The 22,734-nt window shown below is 41.2% G+C and overlaps 1 protein-coding gene across 5 annotated transcripts in view; it reads right to left on the bottom strand.

Moving 5' to 3' along the window:
- Positions 1–22,734, bottom strand: part of PLXNA4 (plexin A4) — an 821,522-nt gene that overhangs the window by 53,731 nt on the left and 745,057 nt on the right. For all 5 annotated transcript variants that reach the window (XM_056573183.1, XM_056573186.1, XM_056573184.1 and 2 more), the window contains 2 exons: positions 19,581–19,684; positions 8,555–8,654 (listed from right to left, as the gene is read on the bottom strand). In XM_056573183.1, coding sequence (XP_056429158.1) covers positions 8,555–8,654; positions 19,581–19,684 — 204 coding nt within the window. The remainder of the gene's footprint in view (positions 1–8,554; positions 8,655–19,580; positions 19,685–22,734) is intronic.

Below are 22,734 nucleotides of genomic sequence, written 5' to 3'. Positions count from 1 at the left end.
AGCAAGGATCGTAGTCAGGGGCAACGGCAGAAGGTCTGGAAACACAGGCAAGGAACACACAAGGAACGCTTTCACTGGCACTAAGGCAACAAGATCCGGCAAGGGAGTGCAAGGGAAGTGAGGTAATATAGGGAAGTGCACAGGTGAAAACCCTAATTGGAACCACTGCGCCAATCAGCGGCGCAGTGGCCCTTTAAATCGCAGAGACCCGGCGCGCGCGCGCCCTAGGGAGCGGGGCCGCGCGCGCCGGGACAGAACAGACGGGGAGCGAGTCAGGTAGGGGAGCCGGGGTGCGCATCGCGAGCGGGCGCTACCCGCATCGCGAATCGCATCCCGGCTGGCAGCAGGATCGCAGCGCCCCGGGTCAGAGGACGTGACCGGAGCGCTGCAGCGGAGGGAGTGAAGCGAGCGCTCCGGGGAGGAGCGGGGACCCGGAGCGCTCGGCGTAACAGACATCTTAGGGGGATTTCATTTTCATTTTAAAAAATTCTAATGTACTATATAAATGATGGTTCAGTATAATTTATAATGTTAGGTATGTGCATTTGTACTGTATTACTATGTGGTTTTGTGCTGAGGAAGCTCTATTTTACAGGGTGTAATTGCTTTGGTTTGGGCAAGATTAATGAGAACATTAACATTACTTTATAAATGTAGCACTTAGGATATGATTTTAACACCAGTGAATCTTATAACCTCTACTTTCCTTTACACCTGTTAAGCTATAGTGGCTCATAATTTTAGATAACAAGTCTTCCTTAGACCTTCAAAAGGGTAATAAAACAATAAGACATTCATAGTCTAATTGAAGTATTCACATTCTGCACACAGCATCCCAATGCAGTGAGGTCAGATCATTATGCACACCGAAAAAAATGGGGGAATACCAAGTGCTGTTCTTATGGCAATGATCCACTCAAGGAAATTAATACCGCTAATTAGATCCCTGTAAAAGTTTAACCATGTTTAATGATGTATTTTATATGGTTATTAACACACAGCAGCATTACAGATGAGTCCTGCATTGTCTGTTAATGCTTCCTGTCTTCCGTTATAATTACGGGGTAAGTGTCCTGTTCATTTACACAACAACTGCTCCAGACGGAAATTGATGACTTCTCATCCTCTAACTTTTTCCCCAACTTGGCACTAACAAGAAGTGCAAGGGGAAATATCTTGGAAAAGGTCACAGTGTCTTTCATTAATTGCAGCAACACTTCAGAAATGAATATTAATGAGTCTTCTTGGCTCACTCGCATCAGTGGATGGTGCTCCCCAGGAGATTAAGTGACTGCAGTATTTCTGTTATCTGCAGGGATGGGGGAATTTGTTCTTCTGGGTTTACTACAGATGTGATAACAATGAATCTGCAAGTACTTTGTTTGTAGCTAAACCTGAAAGGCTACAACAGTTCATTAACTCAGACATATGTACTGCAGGAAGAAATATTAAACATGTGCTAAATGTTCTCTATGGAACTTGTGCCATTATAAATTCCCAATGTTGCGAACTCACTTGTTACTCACACGGCTCCATTCTCATTGTTAAGTTGTTGTTACTGAAATCATCTAACAGCTATGTAAAACATGCTTAACTCAATATAACCTAAAGCGGAATGCAGTACAAAAATATACTGTTGCTTGTTGGTACAGTATAGTATGCATCCTGTGTGAACATACCCTTACCCTCCATTATCAGAGAGTATAAATAAAAGAATACGTAGTACTGCACCCTGTATATGACATTAGCTGCTGAATATAATAAAATCAAAACTAAAAACCTATCCCTTATCTGAAGGATAGGGGATAAGTGCCAGATCACCGGTGGTCCAACCGCAGAGACCCCCCCCCCCGCAATATCCCCTATGGTACCCCGCTCTTCTCATGAATGGAGGCATGTCAATTAATGTACTAAGCAATGGCCAACACAGCCCCACCATTTATATCTATGGGAGAGCCATAGATACAGCATTCATTCATACACACACCACTCATGCAGAGAGCCGGGAAACTGGATGGGACCAGTGGCACAATCTGACAGTTATCCTTGGTTCTGGACTACTCCTTTAAAGGAGTATTCCTACTTCATAAAGTAATGGCATATTTCTAGGCTATGTCATCAGTTTATTACAGTTAGGGGTCCAAATGCTGGGACCCCCACCAAGCATGCAGCATTGGTGTAGTGCAACCCAACTGATCATTAAGTGTCAGGTTGTTAAAGAGGTTATCTGGTGTTTGCAAAAATTCATATCAGGGGGGACAGAAAAGGACACCACTGCGGTCAGTAATTGGCTGAGCCAGAAGACCCTGCTCTGAGTGTTCATCTGAGAACAAGAAGAAGACAGAAGATAGGGGGACAGACAGGGCCGAACAGAATTTTGGGGGACCGGGGCTAGGTAAGTATAGTTTTTTTTTTTTTTTCCTAGCCAGGACATGATATTCATTTTTGCAAAAAGCCGGATAACCTCTTAAAGGCCCTAACTCCTTCTGTAATGAAGTGGTTAAGAAATCTTCAATGTAAAAAAAAAAAAAAAAGAAAGAACTCAGCTACAAGAAGAATTAATTGAGGATTTTTTTTTTTTTTAACAATGAAGGTGCCATGCAGGGATGCAACCATGAATTAATGGTGTACTATTAATTATACAATTTATTAACCTTTGAATTAGGAAACGTTAATTATTGTTGGGGGAGGAGGATGGCACTTTGGAAATATAGATTAAACCTCGGAGTGTATTTATGAGTGGGTGAAAACATAATTAACACATGCAAGAGCAAACCAGATTATGGAAAGCAATCATGTGTATTTTAATATATCTCCAACCATTTCAGTCACAGTGTTTTGCTTCTAATAGTGTATGACATTGCAATTTCATCAAAATAATATTTAACTTTTCCTTTCTGGCCATTCTTCAATGTATTAATGTATCCATATTTACATATAACATCAAATCAAGATGGGAGTTTGATTTTATTTTGTAGGCATAAAGCAACATAGTTTTCTTTCTTAGTTGTTAGTTGTTAATACAGTCACTGGATCCAGCTGGGGCATGTGAAAACCGGGCGCTCCCCTACCCCAGCCGGACACGGCCCGCATCTCATTAATTTGAATGAGCCGACCTGAGTCAGAAAGTGAGTCCGGTCGGCTAATTTTTACCCCATATCTGGTTTTGTAATCAGACTGAAAACCATGGTATACTACGGTTTTCACAAAATCGGATACGGGTCAAAAATGAGCCAACCGAAGTCAATATCTGACTCTGGATGGCTCATGCAAATGAATGAGATGTGGGTTTGGTCTGGCTGGGGTACGGGAGCACCTGGTTTTCACATCCCCCATCCATCCAGTGACCATATTAATGAATTGTGGTTCGAATGCACCCTTACTCCGATTGTTTCTGATTTCTCCCAATTGTATCTTATACTTCAGCTATCTCTTTACCAGAGCTTTTTCGGATATGAACTCTGAGCTGTGATTAGTTGTTCTGGGCCAAACCACACTTTTTGGTTTTAGGCAGATTAACAAATCTGGACCAATGTAGCGTATTTTGTGAGAATTTTAATCAACGCGTGTGATATACACTAATGTCCTCTCTGTGCACCTGTCACTTTGTAAAATAATGAATTTGCATGTTTGCAGAGAGAAAGTATCTAGCAGATTCCAATAGTACTGTAATTTTAGATACATTAAAGGATATTATAATCATTAAAGGAAAACGGTTACAGTGTGGGTGAACAGGAGACCAATGAGGGTTCAATGAGTTAAATACGAACCTTTAATCCAGAGCTGTGTCCCTCCAAAGATCCTCTTCTAACCCCGCTGAATTGCATACAGGAGGTGGGCCAGCCGGGTGAATTTTAATATTAATTTGGGCTGGTCACGTGAGTGCTCTGTAGGCAGAAGTGCTCACGTGACCAGTGCCAATGAATATTCAAATTCACCCGGCGGGCCCGCCTCCCATGCACAATTCAGCAGGGAAAGAAAATGATCTTTGGAGGGACACAGCTTCAGACTACAGGTATGTATTAAACTCATTGACCCCTCATCGGTCTCCTGTTCACCCACACTGTAACCCAGTGTATTGGGTTTAGTGTGGGTGAACAGGATGACCGATTTCCTTTAAACGTGTACTCCACTGGAAAACTTTTTTTTTTTAAATCAACTGGTGCCAGAAAGTTATACAGATTTGTAAAGTACTTCTTTATAAGTACTACTTATCATCTGCTATATGCTCCACAGGAAGTTATTTTCTTTTTGATTTTCCTTTCTGTCTGACCACTTTACTCTCTGCTGACATCTCTGTCCATTTTAGGAACTGTCCAGAGCAGGATAAGATCCTATGTTTCTTATAAGAAACTGATAATGAAATGTTCAACTTTAAAATGATGACTAAAACCCGGACTGAAACATTCTATCATGCACAAACCATTGTTGTTGATTCCGTTGAAGTAACTCATAGATTTCCACCTCAGATGTGGAAATAGAAGCTCCCAAGTAGGGAATGTGAATTTGCTAATAAAATGTTTATTCTAAGGAATCTGTGGTTTATCTTAAAAGTAAAACTAACAGGAGGATCACCTGCACTAACCTGCATATTATAGTGCGGTTTACCCTGTTTCTAATGATCTTTACCTAACAAAAATCTGTATAAATGTACATATGAAAACAAAGTAAAAATTGCCATGGGAGTGTGTTGTCATCAATTGTTACCACGCCATCTCCCTCACATCCAACATGTCCTTTCATCAATATTCGCCTCTTTCTCCTACCTACGTCTGCATGACAAGACAAATCCATGCCCGTGTCATAACTTGCATACCAGCCACAGCACGTGAGCAACATCCTACACAAGTGGGTAAAAATACAGCTTTATTACCCAAGTAAGCAGCACATGCACTGTGGCAGGTACGCAAGTGAGGACAAGGGTCCAGACTCGGCCTGTCATACAGACCTGGGGAGAGGAAGAGGTGAATATTTATGAAGGGGCGTGTTATATTGGAGGAAGTTGCAAAGTCTCAATATTCATGGTGTGGTCCCTTCTTTTTTCAAGACTTCTGTAATTTGTTCTGATATGGTGGATATCAGCTTCCTCCCATAGTATCTATCTGCATGTTCAAAATTTAATAAACAAATACTGATCACACGCCAAAAATTGTAGATTTTAAAAATACTGTTAGTAAAAAACACTGCTCATAAACAACTATATATACTACTGACCATTCTAAAGTTTAAAGTGTTTTTCCAGAATCCTAAACAGAACAGAGGTGATGTTAGAATACTGCTGTTGAAATGTTAACCAGGTCTCAAAAACACTCAGCAGCAATATTTGATAAGGCATATAAACCACTTTATTGGTGGGAAAACATTTTTTTAGCAGTTATATTTGAGATTTAGCTATTCCTTTTGAATATGTAATTTTTAATATTCTATGCCTTAGGTTCTCATTGGTATTTAGGAAGTGAGATACGTCATGTCTTCAAGTGATATCTGCTTTGTCCTCATGCTCTGCTTTTAATATGTATCATTAAAGCCTCGAAGGTTCTATAGAACAGTTTATATGTGTAGGGATACTAAAAATTGAGAAACATCGGCCTATACAACTCTAGTGGAAATTTAGGAAGGCTGTAAGAAGGTGATATCTTTTTTAATAACAGCATACATGGCAATGCAACCAATTTATAATGTGTCAAATACATTTTATTTTATGACGTTAAGAGCAATAAACTGCAGTAAGTGAAGTCATCAATATTTTGTACAGTCATGGACTTAGCAAAGAGTGAAGAAAGTATGGTTTGCTTTCAGTCGGTGGGTTAATGTACCACGGGAGATTAATAGAAAAGATCAGCCAAGCTCTCCGCTTAGCTATGTTGACATCAAAAATGCCTCATTACATTTGGTTTTGTAAGTGGCAGTCCTAGGAAAAAGGTTGGGGTTAAAAGCACAAGCTAATGATCCTTAGAATGCTTACAGACATGGCATGTCCATAATGACTAGCCTGTATGTTTTCCAGGATGTTTTTCCACAAATAATATAATAAGTTGGGGGATTGCTGTGCACAGTTTTTATGTCTTTTCAACCCCAGATCTTGACACAAATCCCTGCTCTAAAAATAATGAAATGATCAAAATCTTTATATACATATTTGTTTACAAATAATTTTCAAACCCATATGTGACCTTAAAGAAGAACTCCAGCCTAATTACAATACCTTTATATAGCTGCACATGATGAAGTTACATAACTTTGTAACATACAAGTGTAATTTTTGATGAGCCCATACTCTGTTTCTCTTAGCTTTACCTCTATGCAGGAAGTCTAGTAGTTCTTAGCCCACATGAGTTTGCTGGGCTTGGCACGTCACACTCCCTTCTCCTAAACTCAGAGAGCTAGCTCTTCAGTGTGCAGCATTTGCTTGTCCCTGATTGGCTGAGGCACACACTTCCCTCATCTATAGTCATTGCTTCTCTAACCATGTTTCAAGGCCATGTTTCAAGGCAACCCCTCCCTGCGGCTTACACAAGAAACAAGCAGGGGGCTGATGGTTTGTATTTTTTTTTTCCAGTTCTCAGCTGGATTTTCAGAAGAGGTTTATGGGGGCTGATTTTTTAACAAATCAGCTGGGATACCTTGAGGAGTCATGGTGAATATATATATATATATATATATGTGTGTGTGTGTGTGTATATATATATATATATATATATATATATCTTATTTAAGCTTTTATTTTTACCACTTTTGACTGGATATCTGCTTTAGCCCCTTGAAGATGCAGAAAACTTAGATTTTTCAACCACGCTTAATCCAATATATATGGTTGTAGTGCGGGTGAACCAGATTACAGCGAGGTATAACTTACCCCTATCTGTGGATAGGTTCCATTGGCTGTCCGGGCATGCTGGGAGTTGTAGTTTTGTAACAGCTGGAGATACACTGATAGGGAAACAGTGATCTAGATAAAACCAATGTGATCTCCCCCTGTCAGGTGTTTACTTAAAAATCCCCCTAAATCATTTATTATTGTATTTTTTTAATCCATTAGAACAATAAAAAAAATCTTAAACTAAAGGCAAACATATCCTATTGTTTTTACTAAAATTGCTTTGAATGCATATTAGTCTTTTCTGCTATATTTATGCAGGTCAGTAGTGCTCATATATTAGGAAGAAATTATAAATTCTATACATGATCTACCTGTTCCTTCTGGTCCTGCCTAACTTATCATAATTAGCTGTAGAATAGATGTACTGGAATAGTAAAAAGATTTGGCGAGATACAATGGCAATAAATTATGACACAATCTCAATGGTGTTTTTATATTTTCTGCAGTCAATCTCATTTTAGCCATGAGTTGAGAGAAGTCGTAAAACTTGTGTTCGCTATCAAAATAGGGATCTACATCAAAAGTGACATTAACTGTCCTCTGTATAAGCATTATAGTGATATGGGAAATCAAAGTAGGATAATAGCTCCTGTCATAGCCAATTAATATTCCAACAAACTGAGCTTGGCCTGGGCACTTGATGGCTATTCTCCTGGCAATAGTAGAGTACATCTTCCTGACGAATTTAATGTGGCACAGCCAGCACAACGCGAGTATGCTGACTGAATGTAAGAGATCTTACATGATCTGGGCTTGTATAAGGGCATGCTTACAACAAGACCATGCCCGATGTGTGATGCTAAGAAAAAAAGACACATTGAGTAGACTAGTAGAATAAAAGCAAGAGGGAAATGGTTTAGTGTAATACTATGTGACAATTACATTCTATCCTTATAACGGGAAATATGTTGTTACATCTTCCTCTCTAGAAATCCACATTATTTATTAACTTTATACAAAGCTGAACATATCTAAGTTGTCATAAGAAGCTGAAAACAGGCCCTTGCAAGAATGTTTTAGTAAAAAAAAGACAAAACCACAATGCTTTTCAACTGGCGACCTTCTAGTACAGCTGCTGTATGCTGCATAAAAAGTTATAAAGTTATTTCCACTCTGTCCACAATACTCTCTGCTGCCACTGGTGTCCATGTCAAGAACTATCCAGAAAAGGAGCAAAATCCCAATAGCGAACTTCTCCTGTTCTGGACAGTTCTTGACAAGATTTTTAAATAGACGTAGTTTACAAAACTGTATAATTTTCTGGCACCAGTTGATTTGACATATTTGTTTTTCTCCAGAATACCCCTTTAATTGTGTAAAATTAGACTAAAATAAGGTTGGCTTTCCAAGGCATGGATAGAATAAAAGAGGTTTTCCGGGCTTTTAAGAAAATGTAAAGGTAAGCTAGCTATTCATGAGGAATAGAATTTGGTCACAATCAATTGAATATTAGAGGCATATCCCAGGTAACCTCAGGATACACACGATATTATATTTTGCTTAAAGTAACATATCCTATTATCCGAAAGTAGTATTCTCTTTATCAAGGCAAATCTGTTCATAAGTTATAAGAGAACTATTTTTCTTCTTTTCGACTTGAGCTGTAACAATGACAGGTTGCACACAATGAACTTTTTAAAGCTAACAACTAAATTACTATATATCTTTTCTTACCATATCTACTGGCAGATGTCCTTGACACAGTAGAATTATTGACTGCATTGTAAGCCGTGACTTGTTTAGATACCAATGCTACCACTGCACCGTCTGGTACCTGTTGAGGAAAGAAAATACAATAAGTCTACAATACAATGCAATGTAAAGTGTATTACTTGTTTACCTAACAGAAATGTTATACCTGTAATTCCAAGTATGTGTTTTATTTTTATATTATTCGGGTTTGAACAGACATATAAGATGGTATATACATTGTACATAGTTATAAAAAATGATCTGTGTATAATGGGTTTTTGAAGATTTGCTAAGCTAAATGTGCCAAAATTCTGGTGTACATGCCTTAGTTTGTAGTATAGGCACTTCTTACACATTACTAAATGAGGGGAGTGACTTAGTGGAAAAAGGGGTGAGGCTCAGCTTGACTGATTGACATACAAGGCTGGTGCTGCTACAGCTCAGCAGCACCAGTTTGACCCTTCAGCCGAAAATGGCACTTTTATAACAATGGTCAGTTTTATACTCCTACTAGTTATCTACTGGGATCTGCAGCACAATGCAAAGCACAAAAGGAATTAACTGGTCACTCTGTGGCATCTAACATTTAAAACACTAACTTATGTACACCAGTCTTCTGGCATAAAAAAAGGGGAACATTTTCCCACAAGACCTGTTTTATGGACATTTTTGTTTGACTTTTTACCTATTTGCACCAGGCTCGCCTGTGGGAGGGGCTTAGCATTAAGGGAGTGTGGCTCCCAATTGCCTTGCACATTTATGATAATGACCACAAAACCCAATCTAACAAGGAGTCAGATGGCGGCACAATGACAGAGCTTAGAGGTGGCAGCAGCATGAGGAGACCATAATCTGGCAGATTGACACAGCCTGGAATTGGCGGCAGCAAGAGGAGACCATACAGTGGCTGACTGACACAGCCTGGAATTGGCGGCAGCATGAAGAGACCATAGGATCTCACAATCCCTAAGATTAAAAAATGAATTTTCAAATTTAAATTGAAGATTTATGGTAGCTACTGCTACCATAAAAATGTTTAGATAATGTGCCAGCAGCATGAGGAGACCATAGGGCCTCACAATCCCTAAGCTTGAAATATGAATTTTCTAATTTAAATTGAAGATTTATGGTTGCTAGTGCTACCATAAAAATGTTTAGGTAAGGCCCCAGCAGCATGAGGAGACCATAGGGCTTCACAATCCCCAAGATTAATTTTCAAATTTAAATTGAAGATATACGGTAGCTAATGCCAGCAGAACAATTTTTTAGGTAAGGTCCCAGCAGCATAAGGAGATCATATAGTGGCTGAATGACACAGCCTGGAGGTGGCGGAAGCATGAGGAGACCATATCGTGGCTGAATGGCACAGCCTGGAGTTGGCTGAAGCATGAGGAGAACACATAGTGGCTGAATGACACAGCGAGGAGGTGGCGGCAGCATGAGGAGACCATATAGTGGCTGAATGGCACAGCCTGGACTTGGCAGCAACATGAGAACATATAGTGGCTGAATGACACAGCGTGGAGGTGGCGGTAGCAAGAGAAGACCATATAGTGGCTGAATGGCACAGCCTGGAGTAGGTGGCAGCATGAGGAGAACATATAGTGGCTGAATGACACAGTCTGGAGTTTGCGGCAGCAAGAGGAGACCATATAGTGGCTGAATGACACAGCCTGGAGGTGGCAGGAGCATGAGGAGACTATAAAGTGGCTGAATGGCAAAGCCTGGAGTAGGTGGAAGCATGTGGAGAACATATAGTGGCGAATGACACAGCCAGGACTTTGCCCCAGCAAGAGGGGACCATATAGTGGCTGAATTACACAGCCTGGAGGTGGCGGAAGCATGAGGAGTAAATATAGTTGCTGAATTGCATAGCCTGGAGTTGGCAGCAGCATGAGGAGAATATATAGTGGTTGAATGACACAGCGTGGAGGTGGCTGCAGCATGAGGAGACCACATAATCACTGAATGGCACAGTCTGGAGGTGGCGGGAGCATCAGGAGTCCTGAAAGCGACCCAGTGACAGAGTGGTGCGGTGGGTGGCAATACCAGTTCCCCGGTGATGAAGGTGGGTGAAAAAAGGTCTGATGCGGAGGAATGTTCGTAACTGGGGAGCAGCGCCTTAAATCTGTTTGGCACTATCCATATTTGTGAAGTGCTGGTGTGGCACCATGGTCAATCTACTGCTAGTTGTGGCCACAAATCAAGTTTGGCTGCCCAGAAGTCCAGCAGATCTTCAAGGTGTGTTGGTATGGGCATCTCAAGGTATGCCACCACCTGCTGGTTCAGGTCCTGCTCCAGGTCTACCTGCTGCTGATGAGTTGCTACACTATGCAGGTGAAGAAAGGTACTCATCAGCGACAGTAGATTCATGGCAGTGGAAGGTAAGTGCATAGGGCCCTCTGTGTCAGACCTGTGAGAGGATGGATGATGGCACCGATAAGCGCCAACTGACTACATAGGATGCCTCTGTAGTAGGTCAGTTTGTCTTCCCTCTGAGTGGGTGTAAAAAAGGCCCCTATTTTGTGGAGGCAGAGAGGGTCCAATAAGGTGGAGATCCAGAAGTCATCCCGCTGCCGAATGGTGACAATTCGGCTGTGCATCGTGCCATTTGTGCAAGTGACTCGGAGGGACTCCGTGCCTCCATCTCCACTGCATACTGCCACGGTGTGTCTGGGTCCTCTGTCTTGCCTTCCTCATAACCCTCTAGCTCCTCTGGCTGCTCCTGCTCCTCCTCTCCTGTCAGATTACTAGAAGAACCGCCTATTTGGCAAAACCTAAACTGTGCTCCACTGTACCCCTCCCCTCCTCCTATTCCTCCAGTTCAGCCCCCACAGGGCTCATGTGGCCGTGAGATGTAGGCGCCATGTCTCCAGTATCCTGTGCAGCAATCTTTTCCAACACGTGATATAGGAAATGAAGCAGTGGAATGACGTCATGAATCCCGTAATCCTGGCGACTGACTAATAAAGTGGCTTCCTCAAAGGGCCTGAGCAAATGGCAGGTGTCACGTATGAGCTGCCACTGGTTGCCATTGAAGTTACACATGGGAGTCACCCTATCCACTTGGATCATCAAGAAATCGGTGATAATTTTTCATTTTAGTTTATTTTTTTAGTTTGTATAGTCGGTACAACATATGGAGGGTGGAATTCCAACGGGTGGCCACATTGCAAATCAGACTGTGTTGGTGGATACCGTTCTGATGCTGCAGCTCAAGGAGGGTGTGCTTTGCGGTGTACGAGTGGCTGGAGTGCATGCAAAGTTTCCTTCCCATTGTTAGGATGTCTTGAAAATGGGGGGGAACACTTCAGGACCCGCTTGACAACCAGATTGAACACGTATGCCATGCAGGGCGCATGGCTCAGCCTTCCTTGTCGCAGCGCAGGCAAGATGTTCTTCCTGTTGTCAATCACCATGGTGCCCATATCCAGTTTTTGTGGAGTAAGCCATGCTCTGATTTCTTGATGAATGACTTTTAGCAGTTCCTTCCCTGTGTGACTCCATTCGCCAAGGAAAACTGTGTGACACCACTGTGCCCTGCACACATGGTATGCTGAAGGGGCACTGAGACTTGTCCGTGCAGTGGAGGCTGACGAAACAGTGGAAGATGAGGAGGCACAGTCGCACACTGTCACAGGACCAAATTTCCAGAGAGCATGGAGGAGAAAATTCCCCCAGTGGGCCGTAAAGGACATGTATTGTCCCGGACCATAGGTACAGCTCCAGACGTCGGCGCTGCCACGCACTTTGGTACACACCGACAGGCTCATGGACTGGCCCACCTTTTCTTCCACAAAATTTTTGCAGGGCTGTTACTGCCTTCTTCGCAAAGAAATGATGGCTTGGGACTCTCCACCTCGGCTAAGCCATCAGTTCTTTGAAAGGTGCAGAGTCCACCACTTGAAAAGGGAGGGACTGCAGCACCATCAACTTGGACAGGAGCACATTCAGCTTTTGCGCCATTGGATGAGTGGGCGCATACTGTTGTCTCTTGGATATGGCTTCGCCGATGGATTGCTGGCGGAATGACTGACTAAAAGTAGCGGGAGAAGCGGGAGCTTCTGGAGTGAAAGAAGCAGGGTATGACACACAGCTCCGGTCGGCTGAGGAGGTGGAGCCTTGGCTGACTGAAAGAGGGAGCAGCGTGCCACTGGGTGATGCAGCAGGCTGGACCACCACATCGAAGCCAGCATATGTTGACACGGGGCCGTGGTACCAACATTGGGACCCCGGCCACACTTCACCTTCTGCCGAAACATCTTGCATGTGACTATGTTAACCTCCTCCGGATGCTTGATGAAAATCTGCCACACCTTCCACTACCTCCTGGGAAGGTAGGCTGCCACAGAGCAGGTGGTCTCCCCAGGCAAGTTTGGGTCCACAATTTCCAATTCTGCCACCATGCTGACTGCCAACCATGCTACCACCTTGCTGGCTCAGCTGCTGCCTCACGGGCAACCTGCAACCCTCTTCTCCTGATAATGATGAAGCCCCTTATGCACCCAGCTCCCAATTGCGATCGGCTTCAACATCATCAACAAGTGTCTGCACATCACTGATGTCCTCATCAGTTTCCTCAACAGTGTCTGCTTCAGGACCCTGAACTCTGGCAACACCACCTCCCAAGTCACTCTCCTCATAATTACTTGCCCGCCAAGCAGAGGAAGTGGCGGATGTCTCCTTCAATCCTTGGCTGGGCAGTAGCTGCTGACTGTCCTCTTTTAGATCGTCCTCTCTGAATAATGAAGCTGAACCCACAACATAAGATACTTCTGTAAGGGAGAGAACTGCATAGGACAGAGGCAATGGGAGGACAGGGACTGCTCCCGTGCCATGCCAACTGAGGGTTGTGTCTGAGGAACCCACCGACTGTTGACTGGGGGGCATCAGATGTCACTTGTGATGAAGTGGATGACTTTGTTAACCAATCGATGACATCAGATGGGTTACTGGTCGACACACGACCGCTAGCTGATACTGGGAGATCAGGCCTCTCGCTGCGACTCCTGCTCCCATTCGCACCTAGTCTGCTGCAACCTCTGCCTGCGCCTGATGAATTTAGGCCTCTGCCACACCTCTGTGCATGTCCTGTCACTTCTCTGCCTGACATACTTAGTGCGTATATGAGGGGAGTACTATACGCTTCACTACGCTTAAAACAGTCTTTGTCTAGAACAGCAGCAGGTATGTACTTTTGGCTGGCCTTTTACAGTAACTAGGCCCTTTGAGACTTTATCAGGAACAAAATGGTACAATACTTAGATGTACGTATGTGGTATGAACTTATGAGGGCAGAAAAATGCCCCGCAGTATGCTTAAAAAAGTAAGTGTACAACACAAGCCGGTGAGTACTTTTGGCTGTCCTTTCACAGTATCTAGGCCCTTAAGACTTTTTCAGGAACAAAATGGTACAACACTTAGATGTACGTATGTGGTATGGGCTTATGAGGGCAGAAAAATGCGCTACAGTACGCGTAAAAAAGTTTTTGCGTACAACACCAGCCGGTGAATACTTTTGGCTGTCATTTCACAGTATCTAGGCCCTTAAGACTTTTTGAGGAACAAAATGTTGCAACATGTAGATGTACACATGTGGTATGTACTTATGCAAAAAATGCGCTACAGTACGTTTAAAAAGTTTTTGTGCACAATACCAGCAGTAGACACCAGTGCTGCAGCACACAGTCGCTGTGTACTACAGCCAAAATTGCACTCTTTCTCTCAATCTCACTCTATCTATCAGTGCTTCTAGGCAGGATTTGTGCTTGAGCAGAATCGCTGCTGTTCTTCTGTGCAACACACTGCTCTCTGATCCTCTCTATAATAGAACGCTGAAGAAAGTGACTGGGAGGTGGATCGCTGCTGTTTTTCTGTGCAACACACTGCTGTCTGATCCTCTCTATAAAAGAACGCTGTAGACAGGGACTGCGAGATGGATCGGTGCATTAAGAAAGCTTTACTGTGAAAAACAAACTGCTCTCTGTCCAACAGAACGCTGACTTGACTTGGAGGTAAATCGCTGCTGGAAAAAGCTTTTCTGTGTAACACACAGCACTGTCTGTCCCTATCTATCTCTCTGCAGTGTACGGATGAAGTGACTGGCCACAATATGGCTGCTGATTATATAGGGATGTGACATCACAGGGGTGACTGGCTGCATCCGGCATGTGATTCAGGGTCATCCCGCCTACCCTTATTCCCGCCTTCACAGGATTCCTTGCCCAATGTCCTCACATGTGGATCCGCCATTTTAGATGCTCCGGAGCCTGGACCACACTAAATAGAGTTTAATTAAGCTATTCCCGCAATAGAGTCGTGGCAACATTTGCATTTGTTGCAAATCAAATTTTTCCTGAAATTCGTAACAAATTCGGATTAGTCAGATTCGATTCACTCATCTCTAGTGGAATCATCTGAATTTTACATATGGATGCTTGATAACTTTTTATATTGTATAATCTCTATACCGTCTATATTGTTTACAGAGGTGTATTCTGACAAAACCTCCCTTTAGTGATAACTATGTTTTTAAAGCAATTGAAGTTATCACCAGGCAACAGCATTTTTACTGTTTCCTCTGCAACAGAACACAGAAAATATGAATAATCAAGCAGAAACAGCCATAATGCAGAGCTATATAGGGAAATGTCTAAATAATAGGCTGCTAAAACATGTAATTTGGGTGTTATTACTGCTAAAGTGATAATCCCATCGATTGAATGCAGTAATACATTTAATCTTGCTGTACTACACTTTAGCATTAGGCCTGGCACCATAACTGGACACACAGCAGGAGGTAGCTTTTGCTACAAACACTGGAGTCCATAAAGTACTCTATGCTTATATTGTATGCATTATATAACATGCTAGCAAAGAGAATGGATAAAGAATGGATAGCAGTTTAATCTGAGCAACTAGGAATATGGCACAGAAAATGTACAGTAAAGCAAACAGTAGCCAATGCAGAAAACAAAAAAATAAAAATATATAGTTTGTAATAGTTTTTATGTTTTCAAAATCATCCATGTGAATTAACTTTTTAGACACCATTCCTTGGTTTATTTTTAGTACAACAAATATACATAAACATAATATTAATGGGATCTACAGAAAAAATCCTCCCCCCTTATTAGTGGGCTCAATTTACAGGGAGTGGTTAGGGACTCTGCCAGAAGCACCACCAAAGAGAAAGGCAGAAAGCGGGCACCCGGGGGAGGAGGAAACTGTTGCTCTAGGTTGCTCATAAGCTCACTGCCCTCTCCCAGCACCACTTTTGAGGTGAGTAGTGTGTGCGCATAATCCGTCAATGCACACGTAATCCATTCTGGGGGGGTTGGGGGGCATGGCCATAGAGACACGCTTCCCATAAAAGTTGCCTGGCCTGCCTTAATGGGAGGTACACTAATGAAACATATTCAACAATAAAAGCCAAAGCTTGTCACATAAACATATAATAAAAATATATCCAAGTATAGGTCTCCTTATGTTTTCTGCCCCTGGTATAAAATACGAGAAAAGATTTATTTATTTAGGAGATGTCTCCTGAATATCAGATAACCATAGACCTGTAAGTAAAAATAGCTGAACATGTGAGACTAAATACCAACTGAGATGCATACATCATTCAGGTATACATATTGAGGGGTATTATTATAATGGTATATTGTTCTGAAGACTGCTCGGTGAACCATGACATTGAATTTATTTGAACATTCTTATATTTTTGTAGGCATTATTATAGCCAGCTTCCTTACCAACATAATATTTGGGGAGATGAGCAGTGCACACATATTGGGGGAGATTTATCAAAGGATTTAAACAGTTTTTTCCCCATCTAAATTTGCCGCACAGAAAGTCGCAGTCTAAATATGTGCAACTTTTTTGCTTTTGAGGATTTTTAGAACATGATGCATTCTAGTTACATTGACCGAAAGTACGCTGAAATGTCAGATCATGCTGGAGCAGGTTTAAATACAGTCTAAACCATAGATCCTGAAGTCTGTGCGCAGAATTTATCAAGAGCCTTGCGACTTTTGATAAATTAAGAGCGCAATGGACCGTCCTAACCCTCTGTAGGTTGGTCTGTATTGATGCTGGAAATAGACAACTTTGATAAATCTCCCCCATTGATACAATACACTTGAATATTTTTTATAGCACTTTTGCATACTAGGATGCCAAGTACATTCTTTTCCTCATGTGTAAGCAGTTGAGCACATAGAAATAATGTCAGCCCTAACCAGTGGGACTGTTTTCCTGAAGTGTTCTAGTACCATTATTCGACAGGAGTCCCACCTTCTCTGGTATGTAACAAGGTTTTGATCTCTGGAATCATGTGTATTACTTATTGCCATTTTACATTATTTTAAATGTTTGTCTACTTTGTGCCTCTTTTTCAATAAAGATGTTATCTTTTGATTCAGATACTTTTTTTTTGGTTTGTGTTTCATATACTTCTGGACGTAGGATCATTTACTTTGGGGGTATTTTGTTGACACCGGCACCATGAAGTAAAAGAGACCATGACAATGGTGGTGAAACTATACTCCAACTAATCACAATTTATGATGGGTTGTACATGAAAATCCATGTGCTTTGTACACACACAGTATTTTGTTTGTCCTGTCCTTCAAGGCACAAATGTTTATCATATGATTTCGCCCCTGATGTAAATGACTTTCTAATCTGTTCTTTCATTCCCAGTTTATACCCCATGCCAAGAGACAACACCCTGACATTTAATTTAGTGATGGTGCCAAAACAGCACCAAGGGCTCTTTTTTTAGAGGCCATTCGGCTTATCTCCAAAATTATTTGCACATTAATGAACAAAGTGAGATTTTATCAGGCTCCTAGCTGGCAAAGGCAGCAGACAAACTACGCCAGCAGCATTTTGGAGAGAGGCTATTTGAGATGATTGGCAGCCGGACTGAGAAGGCAAGGTTTATCTCTATTATAGAGTAGGAATTGTCTGAACTCCTTTAGCCTTATCCTTTTTATGTTCAAGATTTCGCTTAGCAAATATTCTATAGGTAGTGTGAGAAGTTCCGGCAGAAACTGTTCTTGTCATGCAATACAATGATACACTGAACACAAACTGACTTTAGCAAAACACATGTTTCACTGACAGTAAATAATAAAGAAAAAGTTATTCCTACTCTTCACTATAAAACCATATTTGCATCCAGCCAATCCCTTATTCCCTAGAAATGTGTAAACTGCAATGGCCATTTTTTTATCAAAACTAAGAGTAAACCAGCATTGTTACAAAGTGCAGCTTTCATTGTTCTAGAAAGTTTAAGAAATGCAAGCTGAGCTATGATTGGTTAGATATAGGACAGATTTTCTTTGTTACCCACTAAATGTATGTCCATTAAAGGGGTACTCCATCCCTGAGACATCTTATCCCCTATCCAAAGGATAGGGGATAAGATGCCTCACCACGGGGGTCGCCACCCGGCTGTTTGTGAGCTGGCACCACGGCATGCAGCTAAAACAGGTGGGTAGTGAATACAAGATTGCGGGGGTCCCCAGCGGCGGGACCTCCGCGGTGAGACATCTTATCCACACTGAACTTTATGCTAATTTTCTATTCTCAAGTCATCTTTCCTTCCACACAGTGCCTTGGCTTCAGATGATGTTCCCTGCATTTAGGGGTGTGAATCAGGTACACTGGAACGGGGAGAGCTAGGTCAAAATTATTGTATAGATGTATAGAAGTCACATGGTATAAGCATCAATAAATGTAATTCTATGAAAATGTGGGCATTGTCTAACAACACAAAATATATGTAAGGTACCGGAGGTAATCTGTAAAGCAAAATCAACCTGACAGGTTCCCATTCAGTAAGGTGGCGCTCGAACATTCTGGAAAGTAAATGTTTGATACCACCATATTCACTATTATTTTTTTAATTATGTTACCATGTCATTGTTTCTATCCATTTTTATTATTTCAATATTTTAAAAGCCTATAGTTTTATCTTAATAGCTAATTTGTTCACATTTTTGTTCCTTTAAGTAAAATGAGCAAAAATGTGCTTTTATGTACACCTACATTATGGGGTCTAATGACATTGAATTTTCAGTGCAAGTACAAGTTAATTGCACATAATTATGACAACTTCAAACCAGGTAAATATATGATGACAGAGAGGATAAGACATTCATGCTTTCAACATCCAACTTATCAGACTGTAAAAGCATGGCTTTTAATAATCTCCTTAATGGAAACCGTAACTTTAGTTAACCATTTCAACATCAAACATTGCATAGGCCACTAGTATCATTATTTAACACTGGTAGATTCAAGATTGGAGGATGTCTAATAGACTGTCATTATTGGAACATAGATGGTCTGTGTTTTATATGGTCCATGATTATATAATTTTGCTACAATTCCCATTGAGAGCCCCATTATGTAAACAGGTTAAAATCAATAAATAATAATTAATGATATACTATATAGGATGTGTTAAATCATATTAAAAAGATCAGGTCATGTGTGTTTAAAGCCATGTATAATGTGTACGCCTGAAAATAATATTAAAATATCAATTCAATAAACAATTCTTGTCATTACATATGACACAATATACCAGATAGTTGAAGAATGGACAAATAAATAAATCCTGGAGTTCTTTAGGTATGCTAATGTAAGTTTTAAGATATGCTAATGCATAAACTATTGTCCTCCAGTTTAATATTATAATATTCCAAAAACACAACATATATATATATATATATATATATATATATATATATATATATATATCGATGGAAAGGTCAGTGGGCACTCCAGGATGTGAGAAAAGTGATATTTATCAAGCCTTGACAATGGCAACATGAGGTTGCCGAAACGTAGCACCATTTGACGTGAATGAAGATAACTTTTCTCACAACCTGGAGTGCCACTGCTCTTTCCATCGATATTATGAAGGATCCCTGACCAAGATTAACAGCAACAGGCACCCGTTCACCATTGGAGTGAGAGGCTACCAACCAACCTGATAGTGTGCGATAACATTCAGTCTCTTCCAGTCATTCTCTATTTTGGTGGTAATGTCTTCATCTTGCAAAATCATTCGAGCTCCACTTGCTTGCCTCCATTCTGAAAAAGAAAAATAGTGGGGAATAAATAAAAGCAGTGAAAACTGCTGCTAGTATTCAACCCTCTTTGCAAGTGTCTAAAACACATAGTAAACAAATCGCAACACATATACTGTACGTCTAGCACATTTGCAATAGTAAATGTGTCCTAATATATCAAGCAGAGATGATATTCAAAGGGGTCATGCATGGTGGAAAATAATTAGGTGTTTCCAATGACTACCGAGCTAGACTTATCCCAGTTCCCTTTCAACATTTATTTACTTTATTCATTTTCTATATTTTCCTTTTTTTTGTCTTTAAAGGGGTACTCAGGCCCTAAGACATCTTATCCCCTATCCAAAGGATAGGGGATAAGATGTCTGACCGCGGGGATCCTGCCGCTGGGGACCCCCGCAATCTTGCATTTGGCACCCACCTCTTTGAGCTGCACGCCGCACTGCCAGTTCACAAACTGCCTGGTGCCGACCACGGGGCCGGAGTATCGTGAAGTAATGACTCCGCCCCATGTGATGTCACCCCCGCCCCCGCTATGCAAGTCTATGGGAGGGGGCATTACGGCTGTCACTCCCTCTCCCATAGACTTGCATAGCAGGGGCGGAGTCTTGACGTCACAATATGATACTCCGGAATGCAAGATAAAATGTATTAGGGCCGGAGTACCCCTTTAACCCCTTAAGGACTCAGGGTTTTTCCATTTTTGCACTTTCGTTTTTTCCTCCTTACCTTTTAAAAATCATAACCCTTTCAATTTTCCACCTAAAAATCCATATTATGGCTTATTTTTTGCATCACCAATTCTACTTTGCAGAGAAATTAGTCATTTTACCCAAAAATGCACGGCAAAACGGAAACAAAAATCATTGTGCGACAAAATCGATGAAAAAACACCATTTTGTAACTTTTGGAGGCTTCTGTTTCTACGCAGTGCATATTTCGGTAAAAATTACACCTTATCATTATTCTGTAGGTCCATACGGTTAAAATGATACCATACTTATATAGGTTTGATTTTGTCGCACTTCTGGAAAAAATCATAACTACATGCAGGAAAATGTATACGTTTAAAAATGTAATCTTCTGACCCCTATAACTTTTTTATTTTTCCACGAACAGGGCGGTATGAGGACTCATTTTTTACGGCGTGATCTGAAGTTTTCATCGGTATGATTTTTGTTTTGATCGGACTTTTTGATCACTTTTTATTAATTTTTTAATGGTTATAAAAAGTGACCAAAAATGCGCTTTTTTTTTACTTTGGAATTTTTTTTTGCGCGTACGCCATTGACCGTACGGTTTATTTAATTATATATTTTTATAGTTTGGACATTTACGCACGCGGCGATACCACATATGTTTATTTATTTTATTTTTTTACACTGTTTTATTTTTTTATGGGAAAAGGGGGGTGATTCAAACTTTTATTAGGGAAGGGGTTAAATGACCTTTATTAACCCTTTTTTTTTTTACATTTTTTTTGCAGTGTTATAGGTCTCATAGGGACCTATAACACTGCACACACTGATCTTTTACACAGATCACAGGCGTGTATTAACACACCTGTGATCAGTGTTATCGGCGCTTGACTGCTCCTGCCTGGATCTCAGGCACGGAGCAGTCATTCGCCGATCGGACACCAAGGAGGCAGGTAAGGGCCCTCCCGATGTCCTGTCAGCTGTTCGGAACGCCGCAATTTCACCGTGGCGGTCCCGTACAGCCCGACTGAGCAGCCGGGTCACTTTCGCTTTAGAAGCGGCGGTCAGCTTTGACCGCCGCTTCTAAAGGGTTAATACCGCACATCGCCGCGATCAGCGATGTGTGGTATTAGCCGTGGGTCCCGGCCGTTGATGAGCGCCGGGACCGACGAGATATGATGCGGGATCGCGGCGCGATCCTGCTTCATATCGCGGTAGTCCGCGCAGGACGTAAATATACGTCCTGCGTCGTTAAGGGGTTAATGGCCTATTTTGGATTTGTGGGATTCATATAAAGTTAATATGAAAATAAAACAAATCTGCCACTGCTTACTGCACCAGTAACACCCTAATAGTGTCTTCACAACACAGTAAGTCAATATATGTCCAACTTCAGGTAATGCTTTTCAGTGGAGTGATAGTTCACTTAATTTTATTCCATAAAGAAGTAACAAACAAAAGCAGGAAGGAAACAACTATTTTATGCTAAATCACACTTCTGGCCTCCTGTCTCACTAGGTTTGTTGCCGTCCTATTTATATTTGTTACTGCTTTATGGAATAAAGTAAACTACCAACAATTTGGTGGGTGCCAAACTTTTCCTTTAGTTCTCATTGTAATAAAACATCACTAGTATGTCTGGTAGTCCTAATAGCCATGTTCAGGGTTTGTATTATGTTTATATTACTACTATATTATTCTAGTTGTGCTAAGAATTACTTATGCACACCATATTATATGGGCAAATGATTGTGTAGTTCCTATTTTAAGGTGACAAAGATCTAAAGAAAAAGTTAAATGTATAGTAGAAATGGTAAAATACTCTGTTAGGTTAACTTTCAAGGGTACATAGTATTTCAGACTTGATTAAAAAATATATTATTACAGCAGAACACTTAAAAGACACCTATTTTTGATAATGTCTTTCTTCCTAATGAATGATCCAATAAACTACTGAGAGAACTCAGTTAAAGGTGACCTCCACAAGATATTCATATTCACCAAGTCTAAGAACAGGAAAGTGTGTCCTATACATTGTCATCAGATCACTGAGCTCCTTTAAGCAGGAACACTAAAGACAGGCACTCTCCAATCCAATCTGTTTCAGCTCTACCTTGTAGAGAGAGGTAAGTAAAAATCCCATTATCTTTATCTCTCCTTCCAATCAGAAGTGCCGGTGAAGGCAAACTCAGAAGACAGCAGCTGTGAACTCTTTATATTTCATTCAGAAGATAGTGTATCTTTCATTGCATACATGAATTGCTGAATTTCTTTACCTCAAGTATTGCAGGAAGCTCCAATTCAGAGAATATCCTCAATAAAAGCCAAGGACAGCGCCAATAACAAGCAATTTCAG

The sequence above is a fragment of the Hyla sarda genome, chromosome 4 (genome assembly GCF_029499605.1).
Source record: "Hyla sarda isolate aHylSar1 chromosome 4, aHylSar1.hap1, whole genome shotgun sequence".
NCBI lineage: Eukaryota > Metazoa > Chordata > Amphibia > Anura > Hylidae > Hyla > Hyla sarda.
This window is presented reverse-complemented; position numbering and strand designations above follow the sequence as displayed.